This window comes from Plectrocnemia conspersa, unplaced genomic scaffold (assembly GCF_051122295.1).
Source record: "Plectrocnemia conspersa isolate PC_06_02 unplaced genomic scaffold, ASM5112229v1 ptg000008l, whole genome shotgun sequence".
Taxonomy (NCBI): domain Eukaryota; kingdom Metazoa; phylum Arthropoda; class Insecta; order Trichoptera; family Polycentropodidae; genus Plectrocnemia; species Plectrocnemia conspersa.
In genome coordinates this window covers 543,252-566,359 of record NW_028277172.1, presented here as the reverse complement: position 1 = coordinate 566,359, position 23,108 = coordinate 543,252, and the positions used below count along the sequence as shown (strand labels likewise).

The 23,108-nt window shown below is 31.3% G+C and overlaps 1 protein-coding gene across 6 annotated transcripts in view; it reads left to right on the top strand.

The window, feature by feature from the left end:
- Ppn (proteoglycan-like sulfated glycoprotein papilin) overlaps positions 1-23,108 on the top strand; it is a 59,831-nt gene that overhangs the window by 19,940 nt on the left and 16,783 nt on the right. For 5 of the 6 annotated variants that reach the window (XM_088189482.1, XM_088189481.1, XM_088189478.1 and 2 more), the window contains exons 3-21: positions 18,126-18,192; positions 18,276-18,451; positions 18,519-18,579; positions 18,872-18,957; positions 19,027-19,177; positions 19,246-19,369; positions 19,536-19,616; positions 19,714-19,886; positions 19,945-20,077; positions 20,143-20,365; positions 20,791-20,911; positions 20,988-21,167; positions 21,230-21,406; positions 21,472-21,654; positions 21,854-21,995; positions 22,066-22,181; positions 22,377-22,443; positions 22,517-22,552; positions 22,640-22,714. In XM_088189482.1, the coding sequence (XP_088045608.1) occupies positions 18,126-18,192; positions 18,276-18,451; positions 18,519-18,579; positions 18,872-18,957; positions 19,027-19,177; positions 19,246-19,369; positions 19,536-19,616; positions 19,714-19,886; positions 19,945-20,077; positions 20,143-20,365; positions 20,791-20,911; positions 20,988-21,167; positions 21,230-21,406; positions 21,472-21,654; positions 21,854-21,995; positions 22,066-22,181; positions 22,377-22,443; positions 22,517-22,552; positions 22,640-22,714 (2,372 nt within the window). The remainder of the gene's footprint in view (positions 1-18,125; positions 18,193-18,275; positions 18,452-18,518; positions 18,580-18,871; positions 18,958-19,026; positions 19,178-19,245; positions 19,370-19,535; positions 19,617-19,713; positions 19,887-19,944; positions 20,078-20,142; positions 20,366-20,790; positions 20,912-20,987; positions 21,168-21,229; positions 21,407-21,471; positions 21,655-21,853; positions 21,996-22,065; positions 22,182-22,376; positions 22,444-22,516; positions 22,553-22,639; positions 22,715-23,108) is intronic. The other variant, XM_088189480.1, reaches the window with a different exon arrangement.

Genomic DNA, 23,108 nt, shown 5'->3' with positions numbered 1-23,108 from the left:
TTCGCGGCTCGCTGTTGCGAGTTGCGCAATTTGTTTCACGTGGCTTCAGATGCTCTAAAATTAATTTTAAAATTTAGAAAAAAAATATTATTTTAATTATTATAATCTGAGTGATTGAAATAAAAAATAAAATGAAATAAATTTAAGCATTTTTTTTGCAAATTTTATCATTAGCTTTTCTGTTTATAGGCAAGTTTGAATTTTCGCACGAAGCATTTTTATGGGCTTTATTTTTTCCCAGACTGCTTTTTACTGTACCATCAAGAAAAAAGTTGATATCGGCGATTTTTTGATTTTTATTCAGTTCATGCGGCACCCATTTTTTATTTTTATTTTAGTAAAAATTTGAATACCACGATATTTTCAAGATGGTTGTAGGACAAATTATAGATTTCATATGTATATAATTTTATGCAATAAAATAATTATATATAAGTGATATTTTTAAAATATTTTTCTCTCAAAATTATATTATATCGAGATAAATTTATCATTTAGAATAACCCAGCTTTTATTTTAATGAAAGCCATATTGGTTTAATGGTTTTAAATTAGACTAATTGTATTTACTAATTATTAAAATATACAGTAAAACAATTTATTGTTTGATTTTATAAAATACAACATTATTATTCTCACGCGTCAAAATCTATTTAAAACAGTTTATTTAATTATTACATTATATATTCCAAAAAGCATTCTTTCAAGCTATACAGTTCATTTTTCAACTGATACGATTCTTGTTTCGTAATAATTTCTTTTGATGTTAGCACTTAACTAATTAATGGATTGTGGTTTGATTTATGTCTTTAAATATTATTCTTTAACTTGTAGTCTTTCTTGTCAATAATGTAAACAGGACCACGTAACTTTTCTTTGAATCTTAAAATACATAGGTTAGATACAACATTGATCTAATTATAAAATTTGTAATTTATAATAATCTAAAAATTAAGCATTATTGCATATTATTGATCTTTTATAGTATTATGGTATGGGTTCAAAGAAACGGAAATGCAAGCGATTTAGTATTTGGTACTCATAAAACGGTTCTTCGGCACTTCATCTATTTTTGAACAGTCCTCTGTTCCGGTTACAAAGCAAACAAATTATTACAAAACGACCTTTCTGTCACCTATTCGACACCATGCCAGTTTTTTTAAATGTACACATACTTTTGGTGCATGTGGTGAAATTGCACTCTCCGGAGCCTAACTGTTAAATGCAACTATGCAGATGACTCGTGAGATCCGGACACTTGACCAAACAACTCACGCACATGTGCAAACAGACCAAGTGATGTTGTTTCGTGGTCAGATTATTGATTTGACCACCAGGCGACTGCGGTTTCTTGGATTGAAAAAGGTTAAACAATACTCACATATTATAGAGATCTTAGCAAATTAAAGCTTTTGTCGTGCATTATTCAGAATAGATTTTCTTTTGCTTGATATCCCTTCGAGCTATCCCTAAAAGTGCTCATTATGCACAAAAATAGAAGAGAGGAAGCACACGTGGTGCAATAGGAATAGCCAAGGATAGATCGCCATTAGACATATCCTCAGTTTGAGTTATGGACTCGTGTCCGGATTTAATGGATACAATTGAAGCAAAAAAATATGATTAACGACCACCACCTGCATTTCAATGATTTGTATTAATTTGCATCTTCTTCCGGCTTGAGATAAGATCTGTCTTAAGAATGGTACGCATTCCATGGATGATGTAATTATGTCAAATTTTTATTCACGTTGCATATGGCTACAATTATTGTGTGTGGTATTTTTGGTATTGATATCTGACTAAAGTTTAGGCACTGTTTGTGAGAGAGATCATAGTGCGAATGGATAATGAGATACTGAGACATTATTGAACGCTCGTTGAATTTGAATAGATGATTTATTTCAAGTACAGTGATTCGATTGAAATTGAGGAGAGCTTGAATCTATCAGTACTAATGATGGCTTCCATGAGATCCAAGACACATTCTGTCCAAAATAATCGTGATCTTTCGTAAAATACGAGCACAAAGCCCGCGGCACGTTTCTCCCCCGTTTATCCTCATATAGAATGTATCCTTTTGTCGGCGACTTGACGATTTTCACTCTTCAACATAGAAAACTTTCGAGCGATGATGTCAGCCAAATTTGGTGTGCATCTGTGGTGTGAAAACCGCTCTTTGGGCTTTCGCAATGAGTTCGGGGCTTTTTTATTACTTAATCTGATGATTTATTTAGTGTTAACACGTGGTTTGGTAAACACTAACGGTGGCGATGATCTGATGATGGTGATTTAATCCGTGATGATTTTTTTCCTACGACTATGCATAATCGTTTTAAAATGGAGGCATGACAACATTGTATATCGTTGGTGGATGAGTGATAGAAGAATTTATTTTAGAATAAATATTGATACGGTGAGACTTTAACTTTGAAATTAATGTATTTGATATCTAGTTTTTAATTCTTATTTTATTTTTCCACTTTATCTACAAGTTTTCTAGCAACTTGACTTCGGATTTACTTTCATGTTGGAAAATCTTCTTCTGTTAGAATATATTGCAAATCTTATAAAAGTTTGTATGGAGGGCCGATCGACTTATAATACAAAACTTGTTTTGAAGCAAAAGACTATTTTAATGACATATAATCTCTTTTAGGGTAATTAAGAAATCTATTCTATAACAAAAATTTGAGTCTTAATCTGTAAAACAAATTAAATAACAGCGTTAACTATATGGCAAGTCGTATAAAAGCTCGTATGGGGGTCCGATCAATTTAATATAAAACTTGTTTTAAAGCAAAAAACTATTTTTTATTATTTTATTTAGATGTAGATTTAGCTTCTAAACACTTTTTGCATGAAACATTTTTTAGTAGGATACTTAAAATTTTTAAATTAGCTGCCATTTTGCAAAAAAATCATATTTTTTCTTATTAAATATTAAAGGGGTACTTAACAATTATATATCATAACAAAAATTAAATTCTCAGACATTGCACTTAATTGCAAGTCTCATTAAAGCTTGTATAGGTGTCCGATCAGTCTAATATATAGCTTGTTTTGAAGCAAAAAACTATTTTTTTATATTTTATTTCGATGCAGATTTAATTTCTAAACGTTTTTTATGTATTGAACTTTTATGCAGAATTTTATCCAACGGAGTTATGAGTGCTTAAGTTTTTAAATTTGCCGCACATTTTACAAAAAAGTGACTTATTTGATTTTGCTAGGAAGTATTATAAGAGTACTATATTGTTATATTGTTAAAAAAATTTAATTCTTAGTCGTTAAAACCAAGCAAATACCGGCCTTAACTATATTGCAAGTCTAATAAATGTTTGTATGGAGGGCCGATCGACTTATGTTGATCGACTAAACTTGTTTTGAAGCAAAAAACTATTTTTGTGAGATGTTTTATTTTTTTAGCCAGTATTATTTCAAATACACATGCTAGTTAAAAGGGTCACTCAGTTGAAGTGTAACATATTCCAATTTGTTTTTATATGTTAATATATTAACAATTAAAATCTAATCATGTTTTTATGTTACCTTTTTTATGCTTATTTCAAAACTTTTCGGTATGAGAGGAAGCCGTGCTAATTTCAAACTAATAACTCAATCTATCCAATGACTTGTGGAAACTCAAATGAATCAATCTATCGTTTAAGATTGGAAGCATGTAAATACGCTAAACGCAAACTAAGATCAACGAACTATTCCATACATACATATATATTATATCTAGATATCCTCATTAGGCGTACTTCTACATTTCTGTAACGGATCATTTGTGGGTAATTTTATAATAAACTTTCCAGAGTACATCTCACGAGAGTTGTGTTTTATATTACACAAATAGACAATACAGAAGAAACGTAATGATATTCCAGCTGAGGATAAATGGATGTTCTGAGGTTTTACGACTACTAACATAATACGTATGCATACATATGCAGTGTATTTATCATAAAATAAATATATTGGAAGTTGTTACAATGAAACAATGGTGATATTCAACAAGCTCTAAGCTAAACTTTGCTAGTAATAAGTAAAAGGTGATATTTTCAAGCTTTCTCTTTTTTATTGTCGTGTTTCATAAATTTTAACGATTTATTTTTTCTTCCTTATTACTTACATTATCAATGAAATTTAATTATCATTTTTTATCCTGCAGTTACATCTTATCTTATCAAATCTAAAAGCTTAATTAAACTTTTACTGAAACTATCTCAGTATAGTGACTATTTTTATAATGTACAGGGCGGAATAGCGCAGACTGTAACGCCTCAGACTAATAACTTTGAGGTTTCAAGTTCGAGCTTCGGCGGTGGTATTCGAATTTTTATTTAAAAAAACTGATAACAAAAATTTTTAATGGATTGTTAATTTTATTTAATTATTTTAATCTCATCTCTGCGGCATTAATAAAATTAATAAAAAAACAATTCTGATAATTTTTATCCGATGACTGGATATCATATAAGGGGTGTAAAAAAATTCCAGAATATTTTTATAATCCACCGCTTCTACTGTTATGTCGTTGAAATGAATAACTTCCATTCCGGAATATAAGAAGCACCCCCAAGTTTATATATCTCACTGATTCTTGTACAGTTGCCTGGATAATTTATTTATTGTATCTTTCGCCTTCTTGAAGATTAATATTTGTCGATTTTAGTATTATATATAAAAATGTGATCATATTATTGTAAATATCTTTATATTATTACAGTATGACCGTTAAAGAGAATACACTTAAATAGTGATTTAAATTTGCCGACAGGCAAATTTTATGCCGTAGCTTTGTGGAAAGCCTCCATACATTTTTTAAATCTGCCGTTTCTTCTTATCTGATTATTAAAGCAATGATAAGTTGAGAAAACCGTGAATATTTTTTTGACATTTAAATTTTAAAAAAGGCTTCAGAAAATCATGCATATTTTAAAACATCTGGAACGGACCCACCCTTTTTACGTAGCAAAATAAAAAAATGCAATTGTAAATCATTTGAAAATTTCTTACAAATTTAATTTAAAAAAAAAGCTCTATGAAAATTTTCGATTTAGCATGTTTTGCGAGAAATTCTTGAAAAATAATTCTATCTTAAAAGAACACTAAGTACATCTTATCTGATCCTTTGAACTCTGAATTTGAACTCTTATCAGAGAGCGTCACTCTTCCTCGATACAAAACAGTCAAGTTTTGGTGCATTTTATGTGTGTTAGACGCATTTTTTGGTCAATAACGGTTTTATGGCAGGTATACAGGTGATTTTTCCGGACAGGAACGGATTTATACCCATTTTGATATTAAAAAAATAAGTCTTGGTTATAAAATTTGTCTTGCCCATAACCTAATTGACAAATACACAATAATATCGTTACGTTTTTACTCAAATTCAATTGTGATTGTTCGACAACTTAATTATTTGACAATACCAGCCGGCAATAATACAATTCGACATGCCAGCGAAGACTTTTCGACTTCCATGATCTGCCATTTTAACTCCACCGCCTGATAGATGCATTTACATGTGATTTTTTGATTTATTTATAAAATAAACAGCTACCAGCTTTTCCAGCGTTTATATATCGGCTGCAAATTCACACCCATTCTGCCTGAAAACTCGAGTATTAATAAATTAAATTCTACAAAAATATTATTATAACCTAGTTACTTGTAAATATGTTGTTAATTTACGACTAAGTAGAGTTATTAAATTATACGCATTGTATCCGATTCGCTCGTTGTTCTGAATTGTCGTTATTTTAGCATTAAATTCATTCTACCTTGAGTGAACGCGATACGTCCGATGGTATTTACTGAAACATGAAATGCATCGGAACAGGCCACTTGTCACAGGCCGGCCGGTGTGAAAATAACTCGAAGAGACAACCCCACAAAGTCACAAACCCTAGAGATCCGGTCGGCCAGATTAGCCACCCACGGTGTTAAAAAAGGATCTTTAGATAAAAATAGCACTAGCACTATTATGTGGATCTTAGTCATTGATGTGTATAAATGCCGTCTGGTGAGTTATTGTGTTACGTGTCATAACACCGAGGCAATTGGCGCGGGAGTATATTATGGTCATTGGCATTTGAGCCAATGACCACATGTCTTATGAAAATTTTGGACCAAGGCGAAATTCTGTCTGATAGGAAATGTCACATTTACGGAACGGTGATCTAATTTTGTGTAATTTCATGGTTAATTTTCTAAGATGTGTTTCCAGAGTTCACGTATTTTTTTTAAAATAAAATTATTTAAATATTTCTATAAAAATATATGTATAATTATAATAAAATATTTTATTAAATTAATTTGTATTTATAAACCAATTAAATAATTTTGACATTCTTACAGTATTTTAAGCTAAACTTTTCCATTGCCTATTCATTAAAATATATGCGATCTGAGTAATTATATTAAAAAAATACGGTAGTATTTAATCACTGCCAATAAATGGTTATCCAAATATGGAATGTCTTAACTAAAATTAACTACAACGCTATTATTCTCAATACAATCGAGCAAATAGTCCCATTAAGCAAATTATCTTCAACAATACATTCCAATTTAAAATTATATCTTTTCATCACTACTATTTATTATCTGCAATTTTTATTTTTAAACTATTGTTATATATAAACAATTATTAAATTTATAGAATATAATATATTTAGTGCATAATATTTTTTATTATAATATCTTGTGTGTGATACAGTAAATAAAATTGCAGTTATTTTAGCAATATGGATTACAAAAATTTGCGTTTTTTGTTACGTATTTCGATACATAAACCACAAAAGGAGAATCACTGTTTTAATATATAATACACACAGTTAATATTATCAGGATTACATCATCACGAGCTTAACTCAATGTAATGATAATCCTCATACTTATCCGATCTTTAAAACCAATAGAAAGGAGTTTAATAATCGATTATGTAGCTTTCATAATATAAATTAAATAGTTAAAGTATCTCCTTGCGGTTTTTTAATAATAATAAGAATACTTCTGGAATATTTTATAATAAGGCGTCAGGGAGCAAATGCATGGGGGGGGGGGCATGAATTTGGGCAGAAAAATGCATGTCATTTAATTAAGTACTATGAATATTAAAGAAATATAAATATTATAAAAATCTGAAATGACGTCCCTGATTCCATGGGTTATCTATACCGAAAATATTTTTTAAAATATGTCAATTCAGTAAAATCATATTGGAATACATTTTCACTGGTAGATATATATTTTTACCAGTGAAAATATAATTTATCTGGCAGGTGCTAACAAAATTATATGATTTCAACTTTTCTATATGTAGTAATATATGTATTTACATAATTATCATTATTTATTTACATGCGATGTATAAATGTTACAGTGAATATGTATTTTTCAAGTTACATTTTCACTAGTGAAGTCCAAATACATCTTCATTAGTAAATATATATTTCTAAAAGCGAAATATAATTTAGTTGATAGCCGCTAGCGAAATATATGTTGCTCTAAAATGTCTATGAAACTCAAATTGACAGTTGCGAAACGTCCATTTGCTGTTAAAACCCAAACCTAACCTAATGAAGGTACTAAAACTAATAATAGTTTTAGAACACGAATAGTTATAGATTGGTCAAAATATATTCAAACCGAATTTTGGTCAATAGGAGGGCGCAAAAGCAATTATCACTTCTCAGAAGTCAAAAATTCACGTCAAAAGTAATAAAATCGTGTCGGCGCTGTCGCAGTGGGAACGCTCGGTAACGAGCGTTCCCACTGCGACGGCGACGGCACGATTTTATTGCTTTTGACGTGGATTTTTGACTTCTGAGAAGGGATAATTGTTTTTTGCGCTCTCCTGTTGGTCAAAATTCGGTTTAGATGCGCTTCATTCGATTCTCACTTAGTATAAGTTGTGATATTATTATAAAAAGTCGTAATATGAACGCTAGATAACCAAGCGACGGAATGATTTTATTGCTTTCGACGTGGATTTTTGACTTCTGAGAAAAGATAAATGCTTTTTTCGCTCTCCTATTGGTCAAAATTCTGTGTTTCAATTGCGACGGCACGATTTTATTTTTTTGACGTGAATTTTTGACTTATTTTTTATTTATTTTGAAGGTTTATTTAAAATTTGTTTTATGTATCATAAATAATTAATGTAATATAAAACATAGATTAAAGGCTTTTCTAGCAAAATATGTTTTCAAAGTCTTATCGCCATTGTAATGGGCATGGTAGTTGTGAATTGTACCTTTATGATAAATCATAATATGTTTCTTTTCAATAAATGATTATATTTAGTAAAATATAGATATTTAAAAAAAATATTACAGTAAAAAAATCATTTTAACATAAAAATAATGATTTATTTAAAGAATTAATGACATTTATAGTTTAATCGTATATTTGACGTTTTTTAATTTATTATTATTTTATATTATTCTATAAAATAATACTTTTTATACATCAATGCTTTTATAGCAATATATATGATTTATAAATCATATCGCCATTGTAATGGGCACGACTGTCGTAGCTGTATATTTTATTTGTAATATATCTCATAAATTTTTATTTTATTTTAGTGAACTATCAACAATATAAAAATAATTTTATAAGAAAGCTCATTTCAAACACTAACACATAAATAGTTGATATATGTTACTTTTATGGTTGAATCAATTATTATAAAATTATATTTGTTACTATATCGACATTGTAACGGGCACGGCAGCTGTGAGTTTTACCTGTAGGATATCTCAAATGGTTTCATTTAAAAAAAATTATATTTAGTGAACTTAAATACTATAAAAAATATTTCATAAGAAAGTTCATTTGAAACACCAACTTTTTGTAATTTATTATTATTTTTTATAATATTATAAAATAATATTTATTAAGCTACCTTTTTTACAATTTGAATGTATTTTATATGAATATCACTATGCGCATTTAAATATAGCCCACACAGTATTTTATTGTCCTGTCCAAACTGAAAAGCATTAACATTCATAGTATAAATTATAAAATTAACATTTGCATTTTTATATACAATTATAGTATTTTATATCACCTAATAATTTTAATATTAATGATATTAATTTTAATTAATTATAAATATAAAATTATTACTATTCAATAAACACATAAAAGGAATGCATTTTTTAGAAGCTTTAGAAGTTATGAAATAGTTCGTGATTCGTATTGATTTATAACATACGTCGGAAATCTTTTGATCTATTTTTTTACGACTGCCTCAAATATTTTTAGATCGATCTTAAAAATAGATATCATAGATCAAAATCGGCGAGACAATGCCTTCCTAAAATGTTTGACCCGATTAGTCGTGAGGAGATTTAATTAACCCGAGGTCAGATTTCCGTCTTCCCATATATAATACAACGTGCGGATCAAGGTCCATTTTTTTAGTCAAAAATACACCACACTGCCATTAAGTCGTTAACCATACATGCAATGTTGTCTCCTTAACTATTTAAATTGTCTCACGTGCGTTTAATATGCGCAAAAATGTGGAATTTGTCCAGGAACCGGATCGTTAGCGTTGATCTTGTTTTTTTTTTATCTGTAGACGTCTGTATTTTGCTGTACTTTAATAAATATGTGTGCGTAGCTTTCTTTTGATCCGAAAGTAAATTAGAGACTGAAGCTGCGAGATGATGATACTGTAAGAATGAATAACGCCAATTGGTATAAATTAGCGACTATAATTTTTGAACGACAAAGTTTGCTATACAACTTGTATATTTTGTGACCTTATTATTATTCATATTATTGCATCATCTAATTAGTTTTTCAGTCGTTCAAAGTTGATCTTATATAATTTGATTAACTTGGAACGATTATGTAAATGTCATATCTTTTTTGATAGTTCAAGAAGTTGGTTTATGTTCAACAAAAATATTATTTGTTTTTTATGTTGTTTTATAGATCCAATAAATTTTGTCTTACCGTGGCAAATTTTCAGCTCGCTCTAAATTTTATTCGGAGAACCGCTTTCTCGATCACGTTCTGAGGGAATCTCTGTGTTAAATCTCGATTTCAAGGTACAATAAATTGCTCGTCGAACAATCGAGCTTTTAAATCCTGACGTTTAATTCCCGTCCTGACATCGTGCGAACCTCCTTGCTATATTTTATACAACTTATATATAAGGGTATGATTAATTCTCTCGGTGCATGCAAGCCCATATTGCGAATTCAATTATATTTGCATTAAGCTCAAGACAGGTGCTTTAATAAAACACCTCTGTGTTAAATTATTAAAGCACCTCGAGCTTAATACCGAGTAACTTCAAAGAAACCGTTAAATTTAAGTAACATATGTATTTGGCTCTATATTTATTTATTAACTTGATCTGATGATAGGTTACAATGCATCAGGGCTAAACAACATTTTTAGGAAATCAAGTAAGATTAGGAGCTTTACTGAAAAAATGTTTTCTGATATATTATTATTACATTCGCACGTATAATTTGTGTATTTACTATAGATAAGTGATGTTCTCATCTCGTAGAATCTAGATTTTGAATTTCATAACTAGATCAGTGTTGACGTGAATAGAAAGCGGCTGCTTCCTCGGTCTTCTGAGACTCGGTCGATGAACGGTTTAACTCCGCTTTGTGCAAGTTCATATAAACTTTTGTGTTCCAACTCAAAAATGTCTGATGGAAGTTCTTGATGATTGCTATGTACGCGCTTAGTCAAGCTAGGGAAAATATGTCTGCTCTTCTTATTTTTCATAGTTAAGCCAGTGTGACGATTTGGGGTGGAAACAGATTACTTGTTACATATTTTATATGAAAGATTTTGCGTAACGCTCGTAATTTTAACAGAGATTTGACAACAAACTTGTAATCCTGGTCGGCACATTCTACCGGATTTTCGGCTCTTTAAATAAATTGAGCTTATTTTGCTTTGAGGTAGAAAAAATGTTATCAATTTTTAATTAATTCGTAATTTTTTATCGATAATATACAACTGGTTCTTGATTTTTATACGGTAGTAATAGTCACTAATAATAAAAAGTCAAGCACCCACAAGCTCATGAAAAAATAAAAAAAAATATTCGCTTGTCTTAAAAATTTAATAACCAAATACACACGCACAAATATGTCCGACGGACACCAGGACAGATTTGCCCGAGCTTCGCCACGCGCGAAAACTGTCTGAACTCAGACATCATTAAAAGAGCAAAAACTTGCTATAATATGTGGTGGTTTTATCTGTTTGAAAGATATTTCTTAAGAATCGACAACCACAAAAAGGACACACACGTGCAAACGTGGTGCTCGGATCTGCCTGTCCGTGTCCGATCGGTTCGTTTTGAGTTTCATACAATATTTTTGGTCAACTAGTCGACGTTTGCCATTGATTGAAAGATGTAAAATTAGTTCTTATATTATGAATATTATTTAGATTAGATCAGATAAGATTTTCTAGCTTTTCCTAATCTTATAGATAAATATTGAATCATTTAATACCGGTTTATAATTAAAAAACATTGGGAAGCCTCAATTGATAAAATACTAATATCCGTTATAAAGTAATTAGCTTATCATATAATGTAAATATATTGAAAAAATAATAAAACCGTTCCTGAAAATTTAAGTTGTTTTATACAATATAATAGAAATTAAAAATATAATAAAATGTATACACTGCCTTTCTCCATAAATTTAACGAACCCTTAATTTTGTGTAGAAATATTGCTTTATATTATATTTTATCATCAATTCTATGAAGCTTTAGTTATGAATAAAAATTTATTGGTGTGTTATGTTATGAGCTTACTTAAAAACCAGTTTCATCGCCCACGCCATTGGCTATAAAGTTATGACCGAGGGTGGGTGCTTCAAGGTTTTTTAATCAACGGTAACGTCCAAATCAAAGAATCTGACACATTCACTGTTTATGTGTCAAAACTTGTTCTGGGAAGAAAGCATAATCTCCTAGATATTAGGTTATTTTTTCATAACACTGCATGGAACGATTTAATTATATTATTAATAATTATTATAACTGTAATTTTTATTTTGCTGAACTTCTATTATAGATTGAGTGTTGTGATAATATGCAAGTATTAAATATAATTTAAAAAATAATATGTAGCGGTATTCTTGAAATAAGTGATAATATGTCATTCTAGATTTTTAAGTGAAACAGATTTTAACAAAAAAAATACTCCAATACAATATAAAAAAATAATATTTTTTTCTAGATATGTTTATGCTCTAAAACTGGTTAAAAATATTTTTTGTACGTTATATTATTTTATTGTAGTGGAGATGATTATCTAAAAGGTCACAAATGCTCTTGGTACTTAAGATTTCGTGAATACAATTACAAATATGTTTACATATATCAATTTATGCAGAATTCAATATAAACATAGTATCCCATTTTCGGATAATACAATTTTGGTATTTATCATTTACATCACAAAAACTTCGTAATGCGTAATGGGGGAGTATATTATGCATATAGCGGCAATGGTCACTAAATATATTGTTAAGGCTAAAGTAGTGCGGTACGTTTGGCAACAAACAAGCTTTCTTTGAGCATATTCTTATTATTGATACTTCTGTATTAAATATTATATGAATAAGTTATTAAAAATTGTATATTTGAAGAATAGTTTAACAACTTTTTAGAGTAAAAAAAAATTAAATATAACCGCTGATTGATAAACTATATGATTAAAACGTAGTTTTGATGATTATTTTCAGCTGTTGGCAAAACTGCCGTCACGCGCCGTCTGCTAATCTGGTTTTGCAATCTCATTATAAACAAGTCAGATTAGATATACTGGTATTATAAAATATTTTATGCAAAAAAATGGTTAAAGTGTTGAATATAACTATACATTTTTATGCATTTGTGATGGACAAAGAGCCATTAAAACGTTACAACGCAAAGTTTACGCTTCTTCCCTTTTGCCGATTAGTTTCAGCGGTTGGCCAACCTGCCGCCGTCCGCAAATCCAGTCACGCCATCTCATTATTAACATGTCACAACTCGACAATATCAAAGCAAGCCGCTGTACGCTAAGAAAAAAATTGCGGCCAGCAGAATAAATAAAATAAACATAAGCTCACTTCGTTTTGGGTGGCCGTGTAGTGTAGCCATTGTGCAAATATTATCTTTGGTTATTAAATTAAACATTGACTGGAGATGTGCTCTGAGCGAATCCGACCATTTGTTTATAAATAATGAATTTTGTTTAGTAAGCGATGAGCTGTACTGCGTGCGAATCGATTAATTAAAGCGATGCATTTTGACACGCTCGCGCATAGTGATGTGCTAAAAAGACAATTAAAGTCGCTAGGGATGTGCTAAGTGATTTTAGTATGATATCACATTTACTATTGCGTACAAATAATATACTCGGAAGTGCATATAATGATCTTCCCTTCAAATAAAACTACTATAAGTTTCGTTTTTATTACACCCGGAACGGATTGAGCTTTAGTGACGCGTTTAAAAGCGCGCGTTTATCTTGTAATTGAGACTTTTAGAGGTCCTTTAAGTTCACTTCCTTCATCCTTTTGAAGTTCGTGTACATTAAAGCCGGTTATAAAAACTTATAAATATACATGCAACAAAAGTGCCAAAACCGAAATTACATAACGCGGCGAGATGAGGCGATTGAACCGCAAACCAGTGCTTCTCAAAATACGCACCAGGTGATTGACGCGTGCATTCGCAATAAAACGAGCTTCCAACTTTATGGTCAATAAAATACGGACGCAAGATTTTCTCCTATATTATGCAAATATTACAATGAGCGTTAAATTCGAGACGAGAATGAGTTAGCACATCGCTGCGAACTGAAAATAATTGTTTAGTTATTAAAGTATTTATAGGAACGTAACTTTACTATTAATTGAGTTTACCAACAATAATCTGTTTTTAAATTGAGTTTATTAAATAATAATCTTAATAAATTTGTGCTTAATATTTTTTTGATATTTTCTTCCACAATATAAATTAGGAGCCACTATTAATAAATAATAAAATCTCACATATAAAAATCTAGTATTAAAGTGTCATAATTAAAGGCATGAAAATGCTTAATTTTTTTATACCATTGATCGCAATCACGACCTTACTGTAGTGCTTATCATTATAGTTTAAATTGTATATGCAACCTATTATAATAATACACCAGATTGACAACATATTTTTTTATAGACCAAATATAGATTTATGGTATTATATAGTACTATTTCAAGGTTTGGTTATTTACTATGAATATAAATAAAACATAAAGTATCATAGTTTGTCCGATAACTTTTCATAAAAAGTATAGAAAGGTATTGCTCTCATAGAAATATTGCCACCCACGTATTTTCTTACTAACTTAATAACAAATCTCGGTGTTGGAAAATAAGCGTGTTATGGTTCTATGACTTGATAAATTCATTATTCATCGTTTTTCCAATGTGGAGGGTCTTCGACTTGCGGCGTAAACATTGATTTCACGGCTCAGTATATAATAACCCCTCCAGTCGTGGACCTCAGCCTCAGGCCCCTATTCCATGGGACCTCGTCCAATTAACCTTAAAGCCCTCGATTACTGACTTGGAGCATAATCCGATCGATTCAACATAAAATAACGCCCATTCTGTGTCTCGAACAATTATCAACCCATATGAAGTCATCTTACACAAATCATCATTTTCCACCACAGTCCAATCAAACAAATCGACGGGGAGTCAATTATTTTTATTAACGCCATTCATAAATAAACACAAAGTTTGAACGAATAGTTTCGGCCCTTAACCAGTTATGGAGAATCCCTTTTCGGGTAGCCGCTCTAGATTACCGACTCTGATAATTCCTGTTTTGTATTCGTTTTACTTTCATATAAATAAAAAGTTCATCTTTTTATCGCCTAAAGGTCAATCGCACCTCGCTTTTTGATTTGTGTCCATATAAGGAGTCGAAACTTTGTTATTTATGTAATTAGGGAGGCGAATGGTATCGCGTCTGTTTTTGGAAGAAACGTTGAGTTTATGGTACGATTACTGTTTAGGAATTTAACATTTGATATTTATTTAAACGCTTCAAGACAACCATCAGGTGATAGTAATGGTAACCATATACTGAGATGTTTGACTCGTGAGTTTCAACATGGCAAGATGGAGTAGGTACTTATTTGGTTTCGTGGTGAAACTGCTTCAAAAGTTCTTTTGTCGGTGTTTTGGTTTGTTGTGATTATACAATGATAATCCGTATTCTGTGGTCTCAAATTTGACAAATTATTGCAAAAGTTTCTTACGAGCCATAGGCGAGTCGGAAAGTGTCGAAACCATGTCGAATGCCTTCTCAAAATATGTATATACGACGTCTACTTGAATTCCCGCATCGGGAGATTTTGTCACCCTTTTGGTGAAAGACAGAATGTTAGTAACAGTGGAACGGAAAAAAGATGTAAAATGTTTTACATAGAAAACAAAACGAATAAATCATACTTCTGCGATAAATGCTTCCTACAGCGATAGTTAAAGTCGTTACACAGTATGATGACGATTTTTGAGATAATTGCATCCTATTGCGATAGTTAAAATCACGACTGTTTGATGACGATTTTTCTCACAACATTCCCGGCATAGTGTAAATTGCGTCGGTTTATATTATTTAGAGAGCACGTGGAACAAATCATTTGACGAAAGGATACTACACAAATATAACACCGGATATATAGGAAAAGTAAAATTGGAAACGTTCAAATGGCGGTTAACCATAACGATCTAGCGTTATAAACACAGAGGAAGCTTTAACTGCTTTTCTAAATTTAGAAAATTCTCCCTGACACTGTGCAAATCGTAGAGATGAAGTTTACTTAGTGGAATATTTGAATGCTATTCTTAGCAGCAATTTCCGTGGTCTGTTCAAATAGTCTTGCCATAAATTTTATATGGATACTGTTGGATTGCAAACTTCTAGAAGAGCACAAATATGCCGTGCTATCGAAAAAATATTTTACACCAAAGTTGCGGTCGCGATTGATAGTAAAATAACACCGAAAGATGTGATTATTGTATAATTATAATTCTGATCGATCATATCAGTTCGGGTTTTTATAGATTTTCCTAATCTCCCGGATGTATAAAATCGAATTAGGTAGTGCATAGTAATATCTATTAATTGTAAGCTGTAACCATGACTTTTAATTGATAAAATACATATCACTAATTTACAGTCTTGTGTATTAATACTTATATAGTAGGCGTTGATTGTGTTAACCTAATTGTGACGCATTGGGCTAAGAAGATTTACAATAAAAATAAATAAACGTGCTAAAATTAAATCGTTAATAATGAGAGTTCTTTAAAAAAATACCAGTAAATCTGAAAAAAGGTATTTATTCATAGTCTAGACAGCGGAACACGATTTTTTCAAATTTTATGTATCTCGAGTTGTCAACTTATTCACGCCCGCAAAAAGTTTATCTGATTGTAATACTATTTTTTATTATTTAAAAATCATGCAGATAAAATCATAAAATGCAAAGCTTAAATCAACTTCCTAAACCCTTTCGTTACCAAGCCTTTTGGGACTACATTCTGATTATCGATGTATTATAAAATAAACAAATATATGTTCCGAAAAAAATGTTATTTACTCGTAGCCTATTTATTGTAAGTGTAATTATTTTTTTAACGATGATGTTTTTAAACTTTCGCCAAAGCAAAATCCGATATATCGTATTTTGGCAACCAAAGGGTTAAGTAACTGTATATCTAATTGAGACGGTACACGAAGGTGCGGGGGATTGTATAGAAATAAGACAATGCTTGAACATTGCCGAGTCACTTCAATTCATCTCAATCGCATAGTTTGTTTAAGTCTTGAAAATAGACGATCGAAAAGTCTTAACTACTCCTACTCAATACGATTTCTTCCATATTTTTTGCCCAAGTTCTAGGGTCAAAATCATGTAGAACCTAAGCGTCTATCCGTCTCCGACCATCTGAGGGATTATTTTCGTTTCGTGAGAATAAATCACGGCGGACATGTTGGATTACTATCGTTTTGCGTCTGAATGTTATCTGATTGAGGAGCTTTGCTCTGAGTATTTACATGCGATATATTACAATTTGTCGTCCGTGGAAGACCCTGAATGAGCCTCCGTTGTTGGTCTTCTGAATGGTCTCTATAAATTCTATGGGGAAGAAGAAACACAGCGTCTAATTGCTGTGGTGAGCGCAGATGAATAATGGTTGGACGACGTGCACGTCGTTGGGGTTTGAACTTTTGCTCTGAGGATTATAACGAGTAATTAATGGTTTTAACGCGACGTGATCCTCCACTGAGGATATTGCTAAGATTATTCTTAAAACTCTTTATTCACTAGCAGTTTTTATTCTTCTATAAAACAACAAACATTGCTGTTTGTTCAGACTAAAGAGGTGCACTTTAAAATAAGCATAGAACGATCTTTACATATTTAAATAAAAAAATGTTTAGTATATTTTAAAAAATGTAAGTTTCTGGATCTTCAGGAAGATTATTTGGATTGAAAACGAGTGATACTAGAAAAATAAATATACAAAGATTAAGTTATTTATACTTGGTTGGCAGCAATGTTTACCATAAGGAAGTTTACATCATTGATTAACTCAGGCATGAAGCAGCATTAAGGTGCTATTGAAAAATAAAGAGTTGTTCCTAAAAGGGACAGGGGAAAGGGAGGGGAAGGTAGGGCCATTTTTAATTTTTTGATTTCTCTAGTATTATTGCTTGGTTGGGCACCTTTGTTCGATTGTCGCTTTCAACTGGGCAATTATGTAGGATTTACTAAAATTAAAATAATATGTTTATCCTATTTTATAATATAATACCCAAACGTGGTCACTCTTCTTATTGTATTATTTTTTGATCGTATATTATAATTATCGATATATTCGATGAATTTGTATCATCGTTATGCGAAACGATCGCTTCGAATCCGCAGGAGGCGCCGTTAACTCAGAAGGTGTTCCTTAACTTTAATCATTCCACGAAAGCTCGTAAACTTTTATAGTCGATGCTTATTGTGTATTTCGATTTTATTTTCACGACTTGTTTTTTCTTTCTTTTCAGATATCTGGTGCTCATTCTTTATATCTTACCGGTGTATTTTAGTTTAACGAATGGTTTTCATATAAATGTAAGTATTTTTCAATAATTTATTTTAGCCTGTACTATATATTATTGCATATTTATTTATTAATTTGACTATCTTCAATATAGTTAAGTAGAGTAAGACCGAAGAGAGACAATGGAGCCAACTTGTTTTTACCATCTTCTTACATAGTACCTGGCGGTGAAGGTAGAGAAGGATGGAGTGAATGGGGATCGCCTTCACCATGCTCACGTTCGTGTGGCGGTGGTGTAACTTCATTAAAAAGAAAATGTGAAGACGTAGAGTGAGTAGCTTTTAAAGTAAATATTATCAATTAAACACAATCTATAAAAACATATCTTTGTTTACAGCGAATCTGGCCAGCCTAGATGCGAAGGAGGAGCTGTAAAATATTATTCTTGTAACGTGCAGGTATGAATTTAAAATTTATATTCTAAAATGTAGGAAACACTATGCCCAACATGATTCTCATCTTAACATGACTAGGGTCTATTAGTTTTTTTGTTATTAGCTACTGAATGATTCTATATTAAGCTCTCAGATTGCTGGACCAAAATAATATTTAGTTTGTTTAATAACAATTTCTTATCGTGTGATATTTGAAGTATCATTTCCCCAAGTTTGGTTCATGAAATGCTCAGTATTTGTCAATAACACCACATTCTAATGGCCTCGAAACTAATTGTGCCTGATTTTGATTTAGGACTGTCCAGAGGATAGCAAAGATTACCGTTCCGAACAATGTTCTGAATATGATGACGTTCAATACAGCGGAAATGTATATTATCAGTGAGTATTTTTACTGTTATCTTTATATGTAATATGAAATCATTTCTAATATATAAAATGTCATTAAAGATGGGTTCCTTATACGAAAGCTCCTAATCCTTGTGAGTTGAATTGTATGCCAAAAGGACAGAGGTACTACTATCGTCATAAAAATAAGGTTGTTGACGGTACACTATGCAACGATGAAACTTTAGACATTTGTGTTGATGGCATCTGCCAGGTATGTATATTATTATATCTATTGTGTACTAATATATAACATCTTAATTAATAATGTGATAATTGAAGCACGTCGGATGTGATCTCATGCTTGGATCGAAAACTGAAGAAGATAATTGTAGACAGTGCGGAGGAGACAATTCCACTTGCAATACAGTGAATGGATTATATGACAATGACGATCTCGTTGATGGTAATTTTATGAAGATGGATAAGTAAATACTTTTGAGTATTAAATTCATGGTTATTAGAATGACGCCCAGTTACATTGGCAGATTTACTTTAATTGTCTTTACTTTCTGATTCATCTTTGAAGCATTTTGAGTATTCGTTATTGATATATGCGTGAAATTTTATAGGTTATAATGACGTCTTATTGATACCGCAAGGCGCAACCAACATAGTGTTGAAGGAGAGACAACCGTCAAACAACTATTTTGGTAATAACGAGAGATAATGTTTCTTTCATAAAAATATTCAATGTCACAGGTCAGTTATTCTTATTATGATAACAGTGCATCTTTCATGAAATTCTAGCAATAAGAAATAAAGAAGGCAAGTTTCACTTGAACGGAGACTGGCGCATCGACATTCCCAGAACGTACACATTCTCCGGTTGCATCTGGCATTACGATAGAACTCCGCAAGGATTCGCAGCACCAGATACACTGAGATGTTTGGGACCAACTTCTGAAGCTGTATATCTTGTGGTAAGTAATATTTGCTATATTGCTTAAGATTGTGTGTGATAAATTGTTTTTTTTGTAGTTGTGGTCGCAAGAGAGAAACGTCGGCATCGAATATGAATACAGTCTACCGCTTGGTATATCTCAGAATACCAACAATGAATACAATTGGTCGCACGAGACTTTCACGCCTTGCTCAGCAACATGCGGAGGAGGTATTTTAATATTTTAAGTTTATTTGGTTAAAATATTAATTGTTCTAACGCAAAGATCAATCTAGGTTATCAAACTCGTACTGTACGATGTGTGCAGAGACAAAATCTTCAAACGGTCAGTGATGATCTTTGCGATTCAGCCTTAAGACCGGCAGAAAATCAGACTTGTGCTAACATTCCGTGTGCTGCACGTTGGTCTGAAGGCGCATGGGGCGAATGTAGCGAACCGTGTGGTGAAGATGGCACTCAGACTAGACAAGTTTATTGCTATAAAATTGTTACACATGGGTAAGAAATAAATTTTAACACTTTGTTTATGGAAGACGAGTGTTACTATTATTATGTAGGAACATATACACAGTGGTGAAAGTGGAAATATCTTGTTGAAACGCAATTATAAAATAAAGTTTTCCTAGTATAGTTATATTAGCTTTGTTAAACACAATGAGAATAATCGATCAAACATCTCAAACCTGTACCACTTATGATGAACACAAAAAGTTAACACAAACATTATGTACATATTTTTTTTTGATTATTTTGTGGCTAAGTGCCTTTTTAAGAATACTTTTAGATTTTAAAATTCAGCCAAAACTGGTCCGTTCAATTCTAAACCTTCACAGTATTTTACGAATTATTTAAAAAAAGGCACCTATTTAAGATTATTAATTTAGTTAAATAGTTAAAAAAGTAATATTGTATTTGATTTGCAGCTTAACATCAGTAGTTCAAGACGACGAATGCTTTGAGACACTCGGATCCAAACCGCCAGTTTTCCGTAAATGCAATGTGGGTCTTCCATGCCCCAGTTGGCACGTTGGACCTTGGAAAGGAGTAAATATGATTTTAAAATTATTTTATCAATCATTATTAATCAAATGTATATATACTAATTATTAAAACTTCGCAGTGTGATAAATTATGCGGAAAAGGAAAGCAAAAACGTACCGTCACATGCTATAGAAAGGACGATGGCAAAATAAAAGTATTAAATGACGATCAATGCCATGAGGAAAAGCCTGAAGTTGACAAATCTTGTTTTATCCATCCCTGCGAGGGTGTAGATTGGATTGTGTCAGAGTGGAGTGGAGTACGTATATATTTCTTTGTTTGACCGTTATTTATTGGTTAATATTAATTATACACTTTTAGTGTGACTCGTGTACGTCTAAAATCAAAACAAGAACAACTTACTGCGCTAGCTTGAACGGTGACATATATCCGACTGATTTCTGTGCGAATAGGCCCAAACCTGAATTGCAACGTGATTGTGATAAATCGGCATTGCCCGAATGTGATGCTCAATGGTATGTCAGTCAATGGAGCAAGGTTAGTAAATCAATTAAAATACCTATTATTACGTTGAAAAGTTAATTTAATGTATATTTTTTTAGTGTTCTGGAAAGTGTGGAAACGGAGTTCAATCGAGGAATATTTTCTGCGCTGTGTTCAATGAGAGCTTAGTGATTGTTTCGAAAGATTTGTGCGATGCCAATGAAAATATTGAGACCACAAAACCATGCAAATTGGATAAAGATGACTGTGCGGCTGAATGGCACGCTGGACCATGGAGTGAGGTAAGCATAAAAGACAAGTTATTTTTTATATATAAAACAACTGGAAATAGGCAATATTTTTGAGTACGAATGTCACATGTATCGACTTTTATATTCTAGTATCACTTAATAGTAAATATTGTCAAGAATAGATTATAATTCACTGCAATTGAAAGGCATTCTGTATATATATATATTTAATAATTTAAATGTCTAATAGTGTACTAAGCCTTGCGGCGGAGGAGAACAGAAACGAAAGGTGCTATGTTTGAAAAATAATGAAACTGCCCCAGTTTCTGAATGCGATGTGTCCACAATCCTCGATTCTTATCAATCTTGCAATTCACATACTTGCACTGAAGGTTTATTTTGTTTTTATTTCTTAATATAGTAATAAGTTGCAATATTAAAATTTGAATTATAACTCAATAGATGAAGTTCTACCGGTAGAAGCAGGTTCGACACAACCCGTACCCTATGATGATGACGAAGACTGGTGTGACGAAGATGAAGATGAAGTTAGTGACGACTTGGTCACAGTTCCAATGGTATGAAATTTAATGTGATTAATGTGCCTTTAAAAGCGTATCAGTAGAATAACGAACAGAATCGAATATTACAATTTTATATAAAGCTATAATAAAAATACACAGCAAAAAATTGGTGAATTCTTACTTCAATTGGATTACAACAATATATTTAAGTTCTATTATATATTTTTATAAATCTTGTTTATTTAACAGGATGAGACCAGCACGAGTAAATCGGCAACTGTAGACGATAATATGTTAAGCGATACTCCATTTGACGGTACAGTTTCAATAATGAATAAAAATTATATATAAATAATACTTATTACATTGCAATTATTTTTTTATAAAAGGTTCTGGCGATGCTGATTATGGATCTGGAGATATTGGTTAGTATTTTTTTATAGGCATTACAATTCAGATAATTTACATCCATTACAAATAGTATTTGTTAAAACAAAAAATTGATTTTATAGATTCAGAAGTAAATCCTGATGATTTCGATGATCTAGATAATTATGGACATACTTTAATACCCGAAGACGACATTGGTAAATTGCATTAAATGGGTGTATTGCTTTTTTATGGTTCTTATTTAGGCTATTCTGTGCTTCATTTTGCAACATTTCTGCTGCTATTTATTTCCAAATGGTTTTATATTATCTTGTTTCTTTATCTTATATAGGATATGCTATATTTATATTATATAGGATATGCTCAACGGCTTCTTATTTTGGCATAGTTTACTGCTATACTTTTTCTCTATTCCTGCCTGTTAAAGTATACAATTTTTTTAGGTGTTTCAGTGCTTTTAACTCTATCCTTTGTTCTTGCTTTTCTATCATCAATTATCTCAGCTATGCTCAAAAGCTTATTAAATGGCATAGTTAAATTCTACACTTGTGTATAAAATAGTCTAGTTTCTGGATGTTATTAAAAATTCTA